Genomic DNA, 16,387 nt, shown 5'->3' on the forward strand with positions numbered 1-16,387 from the left:
AGACCAGCTTTGTGTGTCCTCATCTCGTGATCTGACGTCGGATTAGCACACATGTTCAGCAATCTGATGACATCCTTCCACTGTAGGTTTCAACTCCTCCCGTGATCCTTTATGGATTTCACGAGGGGTGCAGAATGTCACACGGGTGTCTGTCCTAGCCAGTTTAGCTGCTATCCAGGTGGGGTTATCCAAGCCTGCTTCCACGCTGCCTGCCCGCCCCTCTGCAACATCTCCCCTGCCTCTGAGCTCGCCTGCACTTCAGCACAGAGCCTTCTGTGTACAGTTTGCAGAAACAGAAACTTGAGTCAACTTGAGGAAGAGATAATAAAACGTCTCTGGGCACTTTCCGGAGACAATGCCGCACGTGATGGGCAGAGCGGTTAAGAACCGTCCTTCCACAAACGTGTATGTGTGTGTGTGCGTGTGTGTGTGGGGGGGGGGGAGCTTATCAGCCGGAGATGCCTCCAGGGGCGCTGACAAATCTCCCAAATGGGAAATGCATTTCCCTCCACAGGGTCTTGGAGTGCGAGCCCAGGAGGGGGGATGGGCAGGGGCCCATGGAGGATGGTGGTGGCGGTGTTGGTGTTGGTAGGGGAGGGGGTATTGAAGTCTCCGGCCCTTCCACATCTCTCAACACCATCGCTCCCTCCGGCCCGCCTCCTCCTCCTCTCTCAGTCCTAAACTAGCTGGCTGGCGAGAGAGGGGCCCCAGGGGCTGGCTGGCCCCGGAGCCTCGGCCTTTGTGGCTCCGTCTTCGACGGTGGCGGGGAGGCAGAGGGGGCGGGGACGCGGCCGGAGACCCTCAGCCGGGGCTTGACCCCCAGGTGCATTGTCCGGCGGTGGGGGGCCCACCCCCTCCTCGCTCCTCTTCCGCCTCCCCCTGGGCCGCGACCCGGCCGCCAGGGCCTGCCCCTCCACCCCCGGCCCCTCTCCAGCGTCTCCCTCCGCCGGCCACGCCGACCTCCCTCCCGGTCCCCAGACCAGGGGCCAGATGTAGAAAGTAGTCCCCAGGCCGGCGTCCGCGGCGCTGTCCACTCCGAGGCCCCCGCCCTCTCCAGCCGCCGCCTCACTCCGCCCCTAGGCCGGACTCTCGGGGCGCCCCCTCAGCCGCAGCCGGTGTGAGCGCGGGTGTCCGTGCGCCGACCTCGCCGCCACCACAGTCCAGCCGCGGGTCGCGCCGCGCCCGTCCCCGGAGCCCAGGCGGGAAGCCCAGGCTAAGTGCTTGCGCTTGCACGCGGGGAGCGCCCGGAGGCGGGGGTCGGCGGCCGCGGGGGCCCTAGGAGCATGCCCGCGCAGCCCCACTGATGGCGCCTTCTGTGAGACCCCAGGCGCGGCTGCGGCCGCCGGGGATGCTGCTCCGCGCGCTCCTGCCCCTGCTGCTCTTCAGCTCCCTTCCAGGTGGGCGCGCTTTCTCACGCGGGAGGCGGGGAGCAGGCGTGAGTGGGATGGGGACATGCCGAAACGGGGCGGGTGGCGGGGGGCACTGACCGCCGGCCCCTGCCCTCTCTCTGTTTCTCTCTCTCTCTCTGAGGGGCTGCAGGCGCGAGTTGCCCGCGGGCTGTGCGGGCTGGGCTGCGAGCCTCCGGCTGCTTCCTGCCGGGGCTGGGGCAGCTGCTGTCCACTCGGGTCCCTGCCTCCTCGCGCCATTGTCCAGTCTCCGGCCAGCCCGTGCTCGGCGGTTCCTCGCCGACCCCGCGGCGGCCGCACGTGGACTTTATTTATATTGTTTCCTTAGTGGCAGCCTCTCTGCGCTTGGGGCGCCGCGGTTGCGTGTGGCGTCCGGAGTAGGAGACGCAGCTTGCTGCGTGCATCCTGTGGGTCTGGGGGAGGAAAAAGGTGAACTCAGTATTCTGGGGGGGGGGGCAACACCCTGAGTGTTCCCCACCCCCACCCCAGGCCAGCTCCAGCTAGGTGGAGATGAGATAGTGGAGACGGAGAAGAGGGACTTGGATGTCGCGGGTACAAACCAGAGAGGACGAGTGGGCGATGCTAGGAAGGAAGGTGTCCAAGTAATATTTATATCCTGCAGCTAGGTGTTTGGGGGCAGGGCCTGAGGTGTGTGCGGATCCGAAGCTTCCTGCGAATTCAGGGTTTAGCTTTGCATGAATTTGTGTCCCGGTCCTTTACCTCACTTGAGTCGGGATTGGTTTCCGTGGAGAAAGCAAGAGAGAGCGAAAAAAAGTAAAGTGGAGGGGACAAGGGTGGTGCGAGAGAGGATCCAGAGAGTGGGTTTTATTTAAGAATGATTCTTTCGTAAGTGCTCCCCCTCCCCCAGGAGTTGATTTCTGTTAGCATGAGAAAAGGATCAAAGTCAGATGTGACTCAGAATCACAATGGGCGCCTTCCGGAGTGGTTGGCGCAGAGCTGGGCTGTTAGGGTGGCTTCGCCCTGGGCTTGCACGAGGGCCAGTGGAACACTGGGGAATCTGAGCTTTCCTCTAGAAACAGGAGAAATCCTCCCCAGGGCTTGCAACCCCGTGCTCCGGAGGAACGCATAACCAACCCTAAAGCCTCCACTCGGCCCAAGTCCAGGAGCAGGAGTGTGAGCGGCCTTAGAGCTCCCTGAAGGAACTGGCCTCGTCATCCGGTGGGGGTCAGGGCAATGTATATGCTCAGGAGAAAACTCTAACTCTGCTCTGATCAAAAATGTGTATTGGCTGATTAAGCAATCTCCCATCCCTATTAGACAGTAAGGACCAATTAGTCACGCATTTTTCCAACAGTTGGTAGTTCTAAAAAAAAAAGTGAAATCAAAGTTAGAGAACTTTGATTCTAATCCGATCACCCACTGAGTACAAGCAGTGAGAGTTACCAACTTTTCAAAGTCTATTGTTTGTCCTTTAAATACCTAGTTTGCTCTGCCGAAATCAAGTAAATGGATTTCTTTCAAGGAGAGGAGTCAGAGTCCCTGTTGTAAAAGGGCAGATAGAAAAATGCAAACTTGTGATTTGTCCCAAAAGATAAATTCACTTCCCAAAGGAGGGGTTGCCCAGGGTTTTAGGAACACTTCAAGGGAGAAGGAAATAAACTTGCTTGTTCACAGAGTTGGAGTTTTGCTAATGATTTCTTGTAAAATTAGACTTTTACGACTTAACTCTGTTCAAGATCTCTTTTGACAAGCTTGTAAAAGCAGGGAACAGTATCTGCGCAAGCATATTCTTGATGATTTTGAAAATGTTGGCAAGGACAGAATTCTTACAGGGTATTGAGGTTATTGAACCTCTTCCCAGTGCTTTTAGTGTAAATGTTGTAAAATGTGAGTTCTCCGACTTGTGTGAGAAAGGTTTGCTGAGGCTACGTGGGCTTATCGAGGTGTTCTAAGTTAGCTAATAGGGTGTGTAAAACTTGAGTGTGTGTTTTACAGTTGTGTGTTAAAGGATGTTTTGCCTGTAATTCTGCATCTGCCTTTCTTCCCTTTTCTTTGCAGGAGTGTGGTGCTTTAGCGAACTGTTTTTTATGAAAGAACCACAGGATGTAACTGTCGCTAGAAAGGACCCAGTCATGTTAGATTGCCAGGCTCACGGAGAAGTTCCCATCAAGGTCACGTGGTTGAAAAATGGAATAAAACTGTCTGAAAATAAACGGATCCAAGTTCTTTCTAACGGCTCTTTATACATCAGTGAGGTGGAAGGCAGGCGCGGAGAGCAGTCCCACGAAGGATATTATCAGTGCTTGGCGGTGAACAAATATGGAGCCATTCTTAGTCAGAAAGCTCATCTCACCTTATCAAGTAAGTGTGTGAGTCCTTGGGTGATGATCTTCGTTACTACATGTTGGTGGTTTCTGGATTGAATAGTACAATACCCTAAAGTCATGTATGTATGAAGAATTGTTCTGTAGATGGTAGTTGATGCCCATAAAATCATAGAGGGAAATTTGGGAATATGTATAAATTCACATGCATCATGGAGAATAAAAGTCAAAGTAGTTTCAGAAGGCCCCAAAGCGCAAAACCGTAGAAGTGGCTTTGCAAAAATATGGGCACTTTCACACTGTTAGAAGGCTGTGGAAGTTTGTCCAGCACAGCAGCAGTTGTTCTTACGTCTTCTTTGGGAAATTAGTGGTTGCATCAGAACAATCACCAGCAACTCTTCTGGTTTGTAGATGATCCCTTGAGTGCTAGATCTTTCTCTGTGTTTTTATCTTATTTTTTGTTGTTACTGTCTTCCATGATGCAGTTCTGTAGGTTTGGGGATTCCTCCCACCCCTCTCTTTCTCCCACTGCTTTTAGATCCCTGTGTTGGGTTGTGATTGTTAAGAGGGCATTGGTCAGGGACTCTCAAGCCTTTGAAGTAGCCCTAGTCTTTTCCTGCTGGGAGGGAAAGAGATTAAGGCTATTTGCATATGACACCTAATGGATTTAAACCGGATCTACTCATTTGTTTCCAGTTGTCATAAAGGTTGCTGTCTAACGGTTTCCTTTATATGAACAATTCCGTCGGATCAACCATTTGTCCAATGATCCACTCCCAGTATTTGACCTGTTGAGTGTGAAGGCAGGCCTGAAATGGGTGAACTCCTGACTGGCCCCCATACCAGCCCCCCAGGCCTCCCATCTCTTCACAGCACTCAGGTTATAATGGGATATTTAAATCTTGAAAAACAAAATTATATCTTAAAAATAGTCTTAAAAGTATCCTACCTGCCTGTTCTTGTTACACTGCAAAACACAGATTTGATGCTATACCTGCTTATTATTTATGAGCTAAACACTAGTGAGAGGGATTTCTTGGGATAAGTGCATCAGCTTTAAAAAGCAACTTCTTTAATGTCTACATAATTGAAATTTAGCAGTCCAGTGGTAGAGATGTCCTGGGTGACTTCATTGGACCTTTTCATGGTTCTGTGTAAGCCACCCTCAAATTAGTGGCTCATTTGTGCAGTAATGATTGATTATAGGAAATAAATTGCAAGGACATTTTTATATTGAAATGGGCCTGAAAAATTAGAGCCATTTTTCAGTTCAAGCCACACTCTTGTCATAGAATGGTTTAAACCTGAGAGGATTTCTAATCAAATGTCTTGTTGTAATCATTGGTTAGTAGTAGTGTTTTTAATTGATAATCGTTTTTCTACACAATAATTGTTTTTTCATGATAGTGTGCTTTTTATGCCTATGTTCTGTTCAGTTAATTTTTGTTTAATGTGAATTTGTTCTTTGCAGTTGGAATTGACCCAGCATTTTAGGTTTGTGGACTTGGTGTTTTCATAGCTAAGGAATAGTAACTTGTGTTAACCTTCATAAGTAGGAGGTAGGCCTTGAAAAGGCTGTAGCATTTGGTATGACTGTCCCTTATTTGTAGAACCCTCTGAAAAATCTGACAGAATTCAGGGTCTCCCAGAAACACTTTTTGAAAGCACACAAACTTTCTAACTTGGTAAGTGTGAAAGGTGTGTAAATCAGTGTTATAAACAAATACTAGCGCTGGCATTTTGAAAATCTTACTTTTTTGTAGCTTTATAAAATTGTCAATAAATTCATGAAATGTAAACATGGTGAAGTAATTATAAGTATCAAAAACTTTGAAAACTATGTCGAATGTTGCTGTCATCAGCTAGGTAACAACGTTCTTAGGTGCACATTCACTTAACCTGGACAAGGTATTTTGTTAGGATTATCTATTTAATATTCTATAATTAGAATACATGTATGGTGGATTTACATTTTTCTTTAGAAATGCAAAATTTCTTAGAGCTCATAAATTAACAAGGTTGAGACATCTCCGAAACAATGTTCAATGATAGGGTTGCAGACCGTTTTTTCTTGTATTCAGATGTTGTACTCTTATTTGTGTGTTAAATAGGAAGAGACCAGACATTAAATAGACACTCTGGGGTTTTGTTGTTATTCTTTTTTTGAAGTTAGTTCTTTTCTAGTTATTGGTAACAGCAGGGCGTACATAGCATTCTTTTAATTTTGTTGAAGGTTTTGTCAGTATATATGTGTTTTGGCTCCAAAGGTAGTACAGCACCTGAAATATGCAACTTTAATCTGTGCAAGTTTTAGATTTTTTAACACGCTGGGCAGTCAAGAGTTGGTTTCTAAACTTAGGAACGTGAAGCTGAAAGTTGCACTCTAGGCAAGAATTCCATTATTCATGTGTAAATGAGGAATTCACAGGGTTAAAAGGTTAGAAACTGGCCAGGATGAGGTTTACCCTTGTGATAAAGAGCAGATGACCCTCATTCATTGGCTAAAGCTTTCATGTAGCTCTTCTGCAAAGTTAGTTATTGCCATGAATTGTTCTTGAGGAATGCAGAAATTCAAATGTGAACAGGCCTTTCCTTAAGTGTCACTATAGAGCCTTATCTCCCCAGCACATCAGAGCTGGGCTGCAGGGACGAGGTGCCTCCCCAAGGGCCTGGAGGCTTTGCTTTCCTGTTGTTCATCCAAGCACAAAAGAATTCGTCTTAGTTTTGCGGAGGCATCCCACTTTAAAAGAAAGTATAGGGTTAAAGTAATATTTAGCTATTTTAAATAGGTAATTCTTTTACCGATAGTTAGGTTAGGTGTTTTACATTTTGATGCAATTAGAATAGAAAGGAGGGATGCGAGTGGGAAACCTTTTCTGTGGTTGTGTACAGTCCTAAGAGATTTAACTTTGCTTCTAAAATTTAAGTGTTGTAAAAGTTTGGCAAATCAATTTTCACGTTCTTGGATACTAAGTCTTTGTTGTAAGAAATGATTTAAACCTCTGGGAATAAAATAACGTGTTTACATCTTGAGGCTTCTTGCATTCTTCATGCTGAGAGAAGTAAATTTCGTAGGAAAGCATTAGTGTGGTAAAACGGTCTCATATTTCAACAAGTCAAGATAAGAGACATTTGAGGGAAGTGAAGGAGGAGGTGGGTTGTGTTCTGTGATGTGTAAAACAAGGGCTTTCAGGTACTGATTGAACTGGAAGCTCGTTGTTTATTTCCTTTCCATAAAAGATGAAAATTGAAGTCTTATGACAGAGGGAAAAAACAGGAATCCAGCTTTACATTTCTTAGATTTTTGGGTTGCTTACTTGGTCAAACAATTATTTTTTGTGTAATCATTTATAGTTGGAAGAGCTTGGTAGAATTATTGGAAACTTCATGATTCTGTTCAGAATTTTGAGGTTGATTTGAATAGCAGTAAAGTTGAATGGTGCGTTTCTGCTACTTGATGTAATAGTCATTACTGTTGAAAAAATGTATGTTGTTTTTCATGATTGAAATGTTTATCCCTCCAGTTGAAAATGACGCTTGAGAGGATTTTTGGGATTGGTAAGCTGAGGATGTGATTTCTAAAGAGTAATGCATAAACAGTGGTCCAAAGTTAGTTTTGAGAACTAGAAGTTAAAATCTTTGAGTCAAATTTTAAAAAAATTTTAAAAAGTGGCAAATGGCATATTGAAAACAGAGACCAGTAAGACCCATGAGACTGCAACCTAGTTTTGGATTTGATTGCTGGTACTGGTTGATTTCTGATGCTGGATTATATACTCATGCTTGGTCGAAAGAAGCCAGATTTGCTGTACTGACTCTGCTGCACTGAGCTTGGTAGATGTTCTGACGGGTAGCATCTCTGAGCTATGTGGGTGCTCATTTCAAGTCAGGCAGGTAGCAGTCACCTGCCCGAAATTAAAGGTGCCAACACATCAGTAAAAATAGGTTGACTTTGGGAAAGTCAAACAGCTTGGATGTTGAGACCCTTCTGCCAAAGTTCTAGATAGGGTGCAATTGATGTTTTCGGTGAGCCAGGAAAAATCACCTTTAAAAAAGGGACGGTATGGTTCAAAAGTGTATATTTAACTAAAACTGGTCTGTGAGTGAAGTCGAGGAAGTAAAAGTTTCACACACGGTTCTACAGCCTTGTTTACAATGACACTTGGTTCTCTATCTACTTAAAGTTCGTTTATCAGGTTCCTGATAATCTCTGGGTAATGGAACCAGGTTTTCCCACTTTGCAGTTGATTAATGAGGATCACCCCTCATTTCCAGAAACTTGTAACACTATCTCACTCTTTTCCAAAGTTCTTAGATTTCTATTTTTTTTTTTTTTTTTTTTTAGCAAAGCAGACTGCAGCGAGTAGAACCTAACACGTAATTAAGACACACTTATTTCCTTTCCGTCCAACTTTTGTGATGGACTTTGGCAGGGTGTGTCTGGCATGACCCCTTTGTCTTTGCTGATTCTAAAGAAAGGGTTTACTGGCTCAAGCAGTTGTTTGGCCAGGGATTTGTTACCTCTGCTCCCAAATTTAATGGGTAGGCTTTAGAAAAGCATATTCACAAGAAACCCAGCAACAACAGACTTTTTAAGCAAGTTGTTAGGCTAAAAGGAATATTTCAGTTAATAAATAAAATCCATTTGGGGTTACTGGTTTTGAAAACTTTCACGTTGTTGACAGTTGTCCTGAAAAGTGATTTTTGTCTCATAAACGGGCTTGCTCCATTTAAGATAGATGACTTTCAGCTTTTAGACTGTTAGTTGTTAATGAAACGAAAAGTGTTGACTTCATTGATCAGAATCGTACTTCAATTTTAAAAACACAAGTATTTAGGTTGTTTTAAAAGACATCTTCAAAGTTGTCTCCCCAATGGTTAGTGCTTTTCAGAGTTTACAATGTTCCGACTCTTATTAAAATGTTTTCTTTACTCATCATGGAAATCTTGGCAAGTTAGAAGGGAAGCGGAAGGTGCAGTTGTAATCGTGGAAGCAGTGTGGTTGTCCAGAGCAGAGCAGGTTTGCAGCCAGCAGTTGACAATGGCATCATGTTCAGAAAAGGTAAAGATGCGGCTTCAGGGGCTGTAATCCCGAAGCCAAGTGAACCACTGTAGGGACGTGGAGGCAGGGGATGAAGGCATCACACTCACAAAGGTCCCTGACACTAAGCTGACAAATTCTTTCCTGGCTTCTACATTCTTTTTTTTTTTTTTTTTTTAAACTCTGCGTTTTCAGGACCTGCTTCTGATAAGCTTTGAAAAACCAAATTCTTATCAACTTAGCAAAAGGCAGGAACTAAAAATGTTTGTTTTTTCAGTTTCTTGAGGGATTGCCGTGTGTGTGTGTGTGTATGTGTGTGTATGTGTATGTGTGTGTGTGTGTGTGTGTGTGTGTGTTCATACCTTTGGCATTTGTAGTTGCTAGGTTAATCAGATGGTTGTTGAAGAATGCATTGATTATTCAAGGCTCTGATTTCAGAAATGTATCCTCACTGGATTTAGCTCCATAGGAATTATGGGAAGGAAATTTTTGTTTTAAAGTTGCTTTAGTGACATAGTGGGCAAACCTACTTATTACCTGTAATGCTGGCATCCCATATAGGCTCTGACTTGAGTCCCAGCTACTCCACTTCTTTTTTGCTCTTTTTAAAGATTTATTTATTTTTATTGCAAAGTCAGATATATATATATATATATATATATATATATATATATATATATATATATATATATATGGAGAGAGAGAGAGAGAGAGAGAGAGAGAGGAGGAAGGAAAGAGAGGAAGATCGTCCATCTGCTGATTGACTCCCCAAGTGACCGCAGTGGCTGGAGCTGAGCTGATCCGAAGCCAGGAGCTCTTCTGGGTCTTCCGCATGGGTGCGGGGTCCCAAGATTTTGGGCCGGCCTCGACTACTTTCCCAGACCACAAGCAGAGAGTTGAATGGGAAGCGGGGCTTCTGGGATTAGAACCAGCACCCACATGGGATCCTGGTGCTTTGAAGGTAAGGACTTTAGCTGCTAGGCTACTGCACTGGGCCCACAGCTACTGCACTTCCAATCCAGCTCCCTGCTAGTGTGCCTTGGAAAGCAGTGGAAGATGGCCCACCTGGCTCTGGACCTACGTGGGAAGAAGCTGTCCCTGGTTCCTGACTGAGAACTAACACAGCTGTGGCCTTTGTGGCCTTTTGAGGAATGAAACAGTGGTTGAAAGATTCTCTAACTCTACCTTTCAAATTAAAAAATATATATATATATTTACTAAAAGAAATTTACCTTAGAAAATTAACAGCAAATCCCTGTTTATCTAGAGCAGTTTGACAAGTTTCTTTTTTCTTTAGTGATGCTGCTAACGTATCAAATTAGGCATTATGTGATTGGGTAATAGTATCTCTGGCTTCCACTTACCAGGTGCCAGTAGCATCCCCTCCCCTTGTGACAAAGTGTCTATTAGGAGGAAGAATCAGCCCTAGTTGAGAACCATTGAGTTTCTGCAGGCAGTGGAAAACTTCTTTCCCAGTGATGCTGGGCTGTGAGTTACCGTGGCTGCTTCTGTCTTATGCACGATTTTGTACATTGTTTTGGTGTTAGCAGTGCTACATTTTTGGATTGGAGAAGCACTTGTTGTGAAAGTAGCTTGGTTAAGAAAATAATTTGGGGTTGTTTTCTGAGTGTTTTCCATCCCTTTCTACACATACATGGTTTTCATTAAATGTTGCCATTAAAAAGTCATCTTTCCATATGTCTTCAGTGTCTTACCTTTTTTTGCGGGAGAGGGATTCTCTAATCAGAAAATAAATGCCAATTTCATTTCATCTTGTTTACTCAGCACCTTTTATTTTCCTGGTGTGAAGGTCACCATCAGTAAAAGTCCATAAATGCAGAAATGTTCTAGATGATTTTTTGTGGTGTCCTGCATGGGAAGAAGAAAATTCTACGAGGTTAACGGCTCACAGGACAGCCGCTACAGTGTGGTAGGTGGTTTGTTGGTGAATGGCTAACAGGAAGCTGTTTAGTTAATTCAGCTGTACCATCTGCTCTGCTTGTGGACAGCAGTTTACCTTCCTGCAGATAAAGATGCAGTAGATTGGTTGTGTCTTCAGAGTGTGTTAAGGCGAAAGTGCAGGGGAAGGAATTAGAGTGACTTTTAGTTTGTTCATCCACACACAGGAAGTTGCCGGCAAAATTTTGAGTGGTTATTTTTGAAATATTTGCCTTAGGTTACTTATTAGTGGTGGGTAGAGATTTCATGTTCTGTGTTTCTCCCAAGATAACACTTTTTGTGTCTGCTTCCTTGTTGGTTAGCTATTTACAGCTAGTAAAAGTTAGCACTGTTGCTACAAGGAGTTGATCCCGCTGAGGGGCCAGTATGTACTGGTGATGTGAGCGGCAAGGACAAAACAGGTTCCTCTGCAGAGCATTTCCAGGGATGAGCAAGGGTGGCTTAACATTTGATAGCAGGTGTTCTCCTCCAAGAGGTGTAGAGTTCCACAAAGCAGTGGTTAGAGAACAAAAAGATGAATGTGCCATGTTCTTGTATTTAAGAAAAATTCTGCTGTAAGAAATAGTATTTGTATCAGGATAGGTATTTCATATCCTTGACATAATCTGTTTTTTTTTTTCTAAAACAGACTTCTTTATTTGAAAGGCAAGATGTACTCACTGCTTTCCTCCCATCATGATTTCACTCCTCAGATGCCCACCACAGCCAGGACTGGTCAGGCCCAAGTCAGAAGCTCAGGACTCCATCCTCATCTCCCATATTGATCACAAGGATCCACTGCTTGAGCTGTTGCCTGTTGCCTCCCAGGGTCACCTTATCAGAGGAAAGTGAATTGGAAGTAAGCCAGACACATCTGTACGCGATGCTAGCATTCTAAGTAGTGACTCCTGACAGAAAGAGGAGCCAGGCTTCCTTCATTGCTGATGACATCTGTGCTTTTCGATGAGTTGCTTAGCTGTGATCCTTGGTTGTTCTAGCAATAGAAAAGGGCTGCTGGAAAGCATCAAATAGCAGCTTGCCCTTCATATTGTTGTTTTGTTGTTCTAATGCTAAGGAAATAGTTAATAGATTATTTATGTTGGAAAGGCAGATTTACAGAGAGGAGAGACAGAAAGGTTTTACATTAGCTGGTTCACTCCCTAAGTGGCCACATTGACTGGAGCTAAGTGGATCCAAAGCCAGGAACTAGGAGACTCCTCAAGATCTTCCCCACAGGTGCAGGTTCCCAATGATTTGGGCATCCTCTACTGCTTTCCCAGGTCACAAGCAGGGAGCTGAATGGGAAGTGGAACAGCTGGGTCACAGACTGGCACCCATATGGAATCCCAGTGCTTGTAAGGTGAGGATTTAGCCTCTGAGCCATCGTGCCAGGCCCGTAAATACTTTCTTTATGAGTTTAAATCAAACTACACTGCAGGAGAATCATTTAAGTCACTGAAAAAAAATTAAAATAAACTTAGGTAGTACTTTTATTTTAGGAGAGGTCTAAGACCAATGTTGCTAACTTATACTAGGCCTATTCTTAAGAGTCTAGAAAAGTTACTCAGGACCTTGCAGTTCAGAATAGCTCTGTGGCTTTGAAGATTGACATAGGGTACAAGAGGTAGAACTTCAGACAGGTCTGAATCTAGTAATAATGCATAGTGGATTCTTGTGCTTATTGATGCCATATTTTAAGAAATGTGGCTGTGACTTTACCTGAACACAGTTTTGCAGGTGTTTTAACATTTACAGAGATCACGCCAATTTCTAATAAGATAGTTAGTTTTCTCCCAACTTTCAAACTGAACTAGTTTGAATCCCTTTGATTGGATTTAAAGTATCTCAGGTAAAAATATTGACCTCTAAGTGGGTAAATATTAGAAAATGCTTTGATGTTCATAGTACCAGTAACTAAAGGGATCACAGCCTTATTTTAAAAGTAATTTTTTACCACTTAAAAGTGTTTACTGTTTTCTCAATAAAGAGATTTTTATATGTCCAAGAGACCACATTTCTGGCGCTTACTTAATACCTTACCATCAGTTTCATTGAAGAATGAACAGTATGGTAATAATACTACCCAAAATTTCCAAGAGAGCTATTAAAATTTATCCTAATGGGTGAACGGTTGGACCTAGTGGTGAGGAGGCCAGTTAAGATGAGAACCTGTGTGTAATGTCTGCGTCTGGCGGCTGCTGCCAGCTTCCTGCCAAGGCACCCCGGGGGAGGCAGTGCTGATGGCTCAGGTAACTGGGCTGGTAGTGCCAAGCTTCAGCACCTTTCCTAGCATCGCTGAGGACATTTGGAAGGTGAATCAGTGGAGGAGATCATACTGTTCCTTCTGCCGGTCACATAAATGCAACATTACAGAGTTATCCCAGTGACAGAATATGCTTTATTCTAAGCCTGATTGTCCAGAGATTTAAACCACATTTATAGAAATCTGTGGTGATATGTGAAAGGAATCCTACAGGCAGGTGATTGGTGAAATTTAGATTTAATTTTCATTGATTTAAGACCCAAATGATTTGGACTTGGATCCTTTGATATTTAGGGAGAAAGTTTTACTGCTTGGTAAATGCTATATTGAGAAATTAGAAATGGATCCATAGCTGAGCAATTTGAGTTGTTTCTTAACATACTAGTAATGGCTCTTGTGCCATTTCTTATATGGGTAGAAAAAGGCCAAATCTGCAGTGTTTCCCCTGTTCAGGTTTCAGAAGGGGTGACAGTGAATCCAAAAAGAAGATCCAAGAGAGACACTGATCTCCACCACTTGTGAGGATCCAGGCAGTGAACAGGCTGAAGAGGACAGCCCGGAGTGTGCCCTGCAGTTCCTGCTGGCTCCTGGCTGTCTGTGCTTGAGGATTCTTCTGCTGTCCCCTGCCAGGACCAAAGCGCCCAACTGGGGGACTTCGGAAACTTTCTGTTTTGTGAATAAAGGATGTGAACCCGGGAGAAGGGAGCACGTTTGTTGAGGCAGAGCTGCTAGATCTGGCCCCCGACCCTAGGCTTCCGACTTTAGTCAAGAGTGTGCAAGGCTTCAGTCAGATCTGTCCTCCCACCGTGGGTTGTGAAGAATTGTGTCTTTCTAAAGGCACAGAGGTAACACCAAATCCAGAGTATAGAAAAGAGAGTGACAGGCAGACCTGACATTGAAATTAAAGATGTTTTTCAACTTTTTTTTTTTTAAATAAAGGTGGCTTTTTGTATAACTCACCTTTTATTATCATACTTGTATAAGTTGTTAAGGCACTAGAGTTTTTCTTTAAGATTTATTTATTTTTATTTGAAAGACCGGGTTTACAAAGAGGAAAGATAAGATAGAGAGGGTCTTCTATCTTCTGGTTCACTCCTCAAATGGCCACAACAGCCATAGCTGAGCTGGTTCAAAGCCAGGAGCCAGCAGCTTCTTCTGGATCCCCCATGTGGGTGTAAGGTACCAAGGCTTTGGGTCATTCTCTGTTGCTTTCACAGGCCGTAAGCTGGGAGCTGGATGGCAGGTGGAGCAACTGGGACAGGAACCTGTGCTCATGGGGGATGCTAGTGCCACACCATGGAGGATTAGCCTGTTGAACTGTGGCACTGTCCCTCACTAGATTTTTTTTTTTTTAAAGAATCACTAATGTTTTTAATCTATCCCCAGAGATACTTCATGGAATTTGTAGTCTTGTATATATCCTTAGTGAAGGGAAAGTCCTTTCAGAGGCTCAGCATTTATTGATCTATCAGTCCAAATCGACATGTGGTGTAAAGTAGTGGTTTTTATTGTCTTCGAAGAACTTCTGTTTAAGGGAGACTCTGTAGTCAAAAGGTGGATTTTTTTTTCTCTGAAGCTTAATTTGTTTGAAAGGCAGAGTTAGGGAGGAAGAGACACATGGCGAGGCCTTTCATCTGCTGGTTTACTCTGCAGTGACCAAGCAGACACAAGGATCCAGGAGTGTCTTCTCTGTTCCTCCTGTGGGTGCAGTGTGCTAAGGACTGGGGCCACCTGCAGCTGCTTTCCCAGACCATTAGCAGAGCGCTGGATCAAAAACACAGCAGCCAGGATTCCCAGAGGCATTCATACGGGAGCTAGTGCTATAGACCTTGACTTAACTTGCTGTACCACAGTGGCACAGTTTTAATAGGTGTGAACTTTAAGTGAGTATGATTGTGTGAAAAGAGGACACGGCACCTAGGTGTACCGAAGAAACAATCAAAAATAAGTTTCATTGAGTTAGAATCTGCTTACCATGAATTTCCTGCCCTTTAGAAATGTACAGCTTACTGGATTCTGTGCATCTGTCACCCTCTGTGACTCTAGAATATTTTTATTATCTTCTGAAGAAACCTTGGATCCCTTAGTGGTCAACCCCTATTTTGCCTTCCTGCTCGCAGCAAGTAACCTACTTTCTCAAAAGATTTGCCTGTTCTGGATATTTCATGTCAGCAAAATCATAATAAGAAGTGATTTTTTTTTGCAATTGTCTTATACTTTGTATATTTTCACTCTTGTAGTAGCATATGTCAGTATGTTCCTTTCTATGGCTAAATAACTTTCCATTGTGTGGATATACCACATTTTATCAATTGGACAGTTAATAGATACTTTGTCTCCATCTGCAGTCAGTCTCAACTTGCAAGTATGTATTTGAGTCCTTCTTTAACTTATTTGAGGGGTATGTACCCAAGAATGGGAGAGGAGGGTCTGCATTATAGTGTAGTGTGTTAAGCTACTGTCTGCAAGGCTGGCATTCAATATGAATGTGTGTTCAAGTTCCAGCTGCTCTGCTTTTGATCATGCTCTATGGTAATGCATCTGGAAAGGTTACAGTGGGTCTCCCTGCCACCCATATGGACACCTGGGTGGGATTATATGCTCCTGACTTCAGCCTGGACCAACATCAGTTGTTGCAGCCATTTGAAGAGTGAACCAATGGATGGAGGATCTATCTGTCTTTCTCTCTCTCCCTTTCTTTGTGTAACTGCCTTTGAATTAAATATTAAGATTTATTTATTTTTATTTGAAAAACAGTGTTACACTGAGAGAAGGAGACAGAAAGATCCAATCTTCCACCTGCTGATTCACTGTCCAAATGATGCAGTGGCTGTTACTGAGCCAAGAACTGGGAACTTCTTTCCAGTTGCCCATGTGGGTGCATGGGCCCAAGAACTTGAGCTTCCTGCTTTCCCAGGCCACAAGATCTTCTGGCCAGTGGTTCACTCCCCAAGCGGCTGCAATGGCTAGAACTGAGCCAGTCTGAAGCCAGGAGCTCTTCCAGGTCTCCCACATGGGTGCAGGGTCCTAAGGCTTTGGCCTGTCCTCGACTGCTTTCCCAGGCCACGAGCAGGGAGCTGGATGGGAAGTGGAGCTGCTGGAACTAGAACCGTCACCCATATGGATCCTGGCGCGTGCAACGCCAGGACTTTAAACACTGTGGTATCGTGCCGGGCCCTAAAAATGAAAATTGTTAAAGAATGAGGGGAGAGAGTGTGCTCACATCCATTGGGTCACTCCCGAATGCCCATGTAAGACCAGAGGTCTGAAGCTGTGAGTCAGAGATTCACCCACGTGTCTCCTGTGTGGGTGACAGGAAGCTGATTGTTAGCGCCACCACTGCTGCGTCTCAGGATTGCATTGATGAGTACCTGAACCGGGTCCTGGAGCTGGGACCCAGACCCAGGCACTGGGGGAAGTTAAGGCATCTTTACTATTAAGCCATACATGTGCC

The 16,387-nt window shown here is 44.3% G+C and overlaps 1 protein-coding gene across 4 annotated transcripts in view; it reads left to right on the forward strand.

Moving 5' to 3' along the window:
* The first annotated feature begins 1,018 nt into the window (after positions 1-1,018).
* The window catches only part of PRTG (protogenin), a 165,567-nt gene continuing 150,198 nt past the window's right edge, over positions 1,019-16,387 (forward strand). For all 4 annotated transcript variants that reach the window (XM_058665820.1, XM_058665818.1, XM_058665819.1 and 1 more), the window contains exons 1-2: positions 1,019-1,397; positions 3,426-3,728. In XM_058665820.1, coding sequence (XP_058521803.1) covers positions 1,304-1,397; positions 3,426-3,728 — 397 coding nt within the window. In that variant the 5' untranslated portion in view covers positions 1,019-1,303. The remainder of the gene's footprint in view (positions 1,398-3,425; positions 3,729-16,387) is intronic.

This window comes from Ochotona princeps, chromosome 6 (genome assembly GCF_030435755.1).
Source record: "Ochotona princeps isolate mOchPri1 chromosome 6, mOchPri1.hap1, whole genome shotgun sequence".
In the NCBI taxonomy this organism is placed as follows: Eukaryota; Metazoa; Chordata; class Mammalia; order Lagomorpha; family Ochotonidae; genus Ochotona; species Ochotona princeps.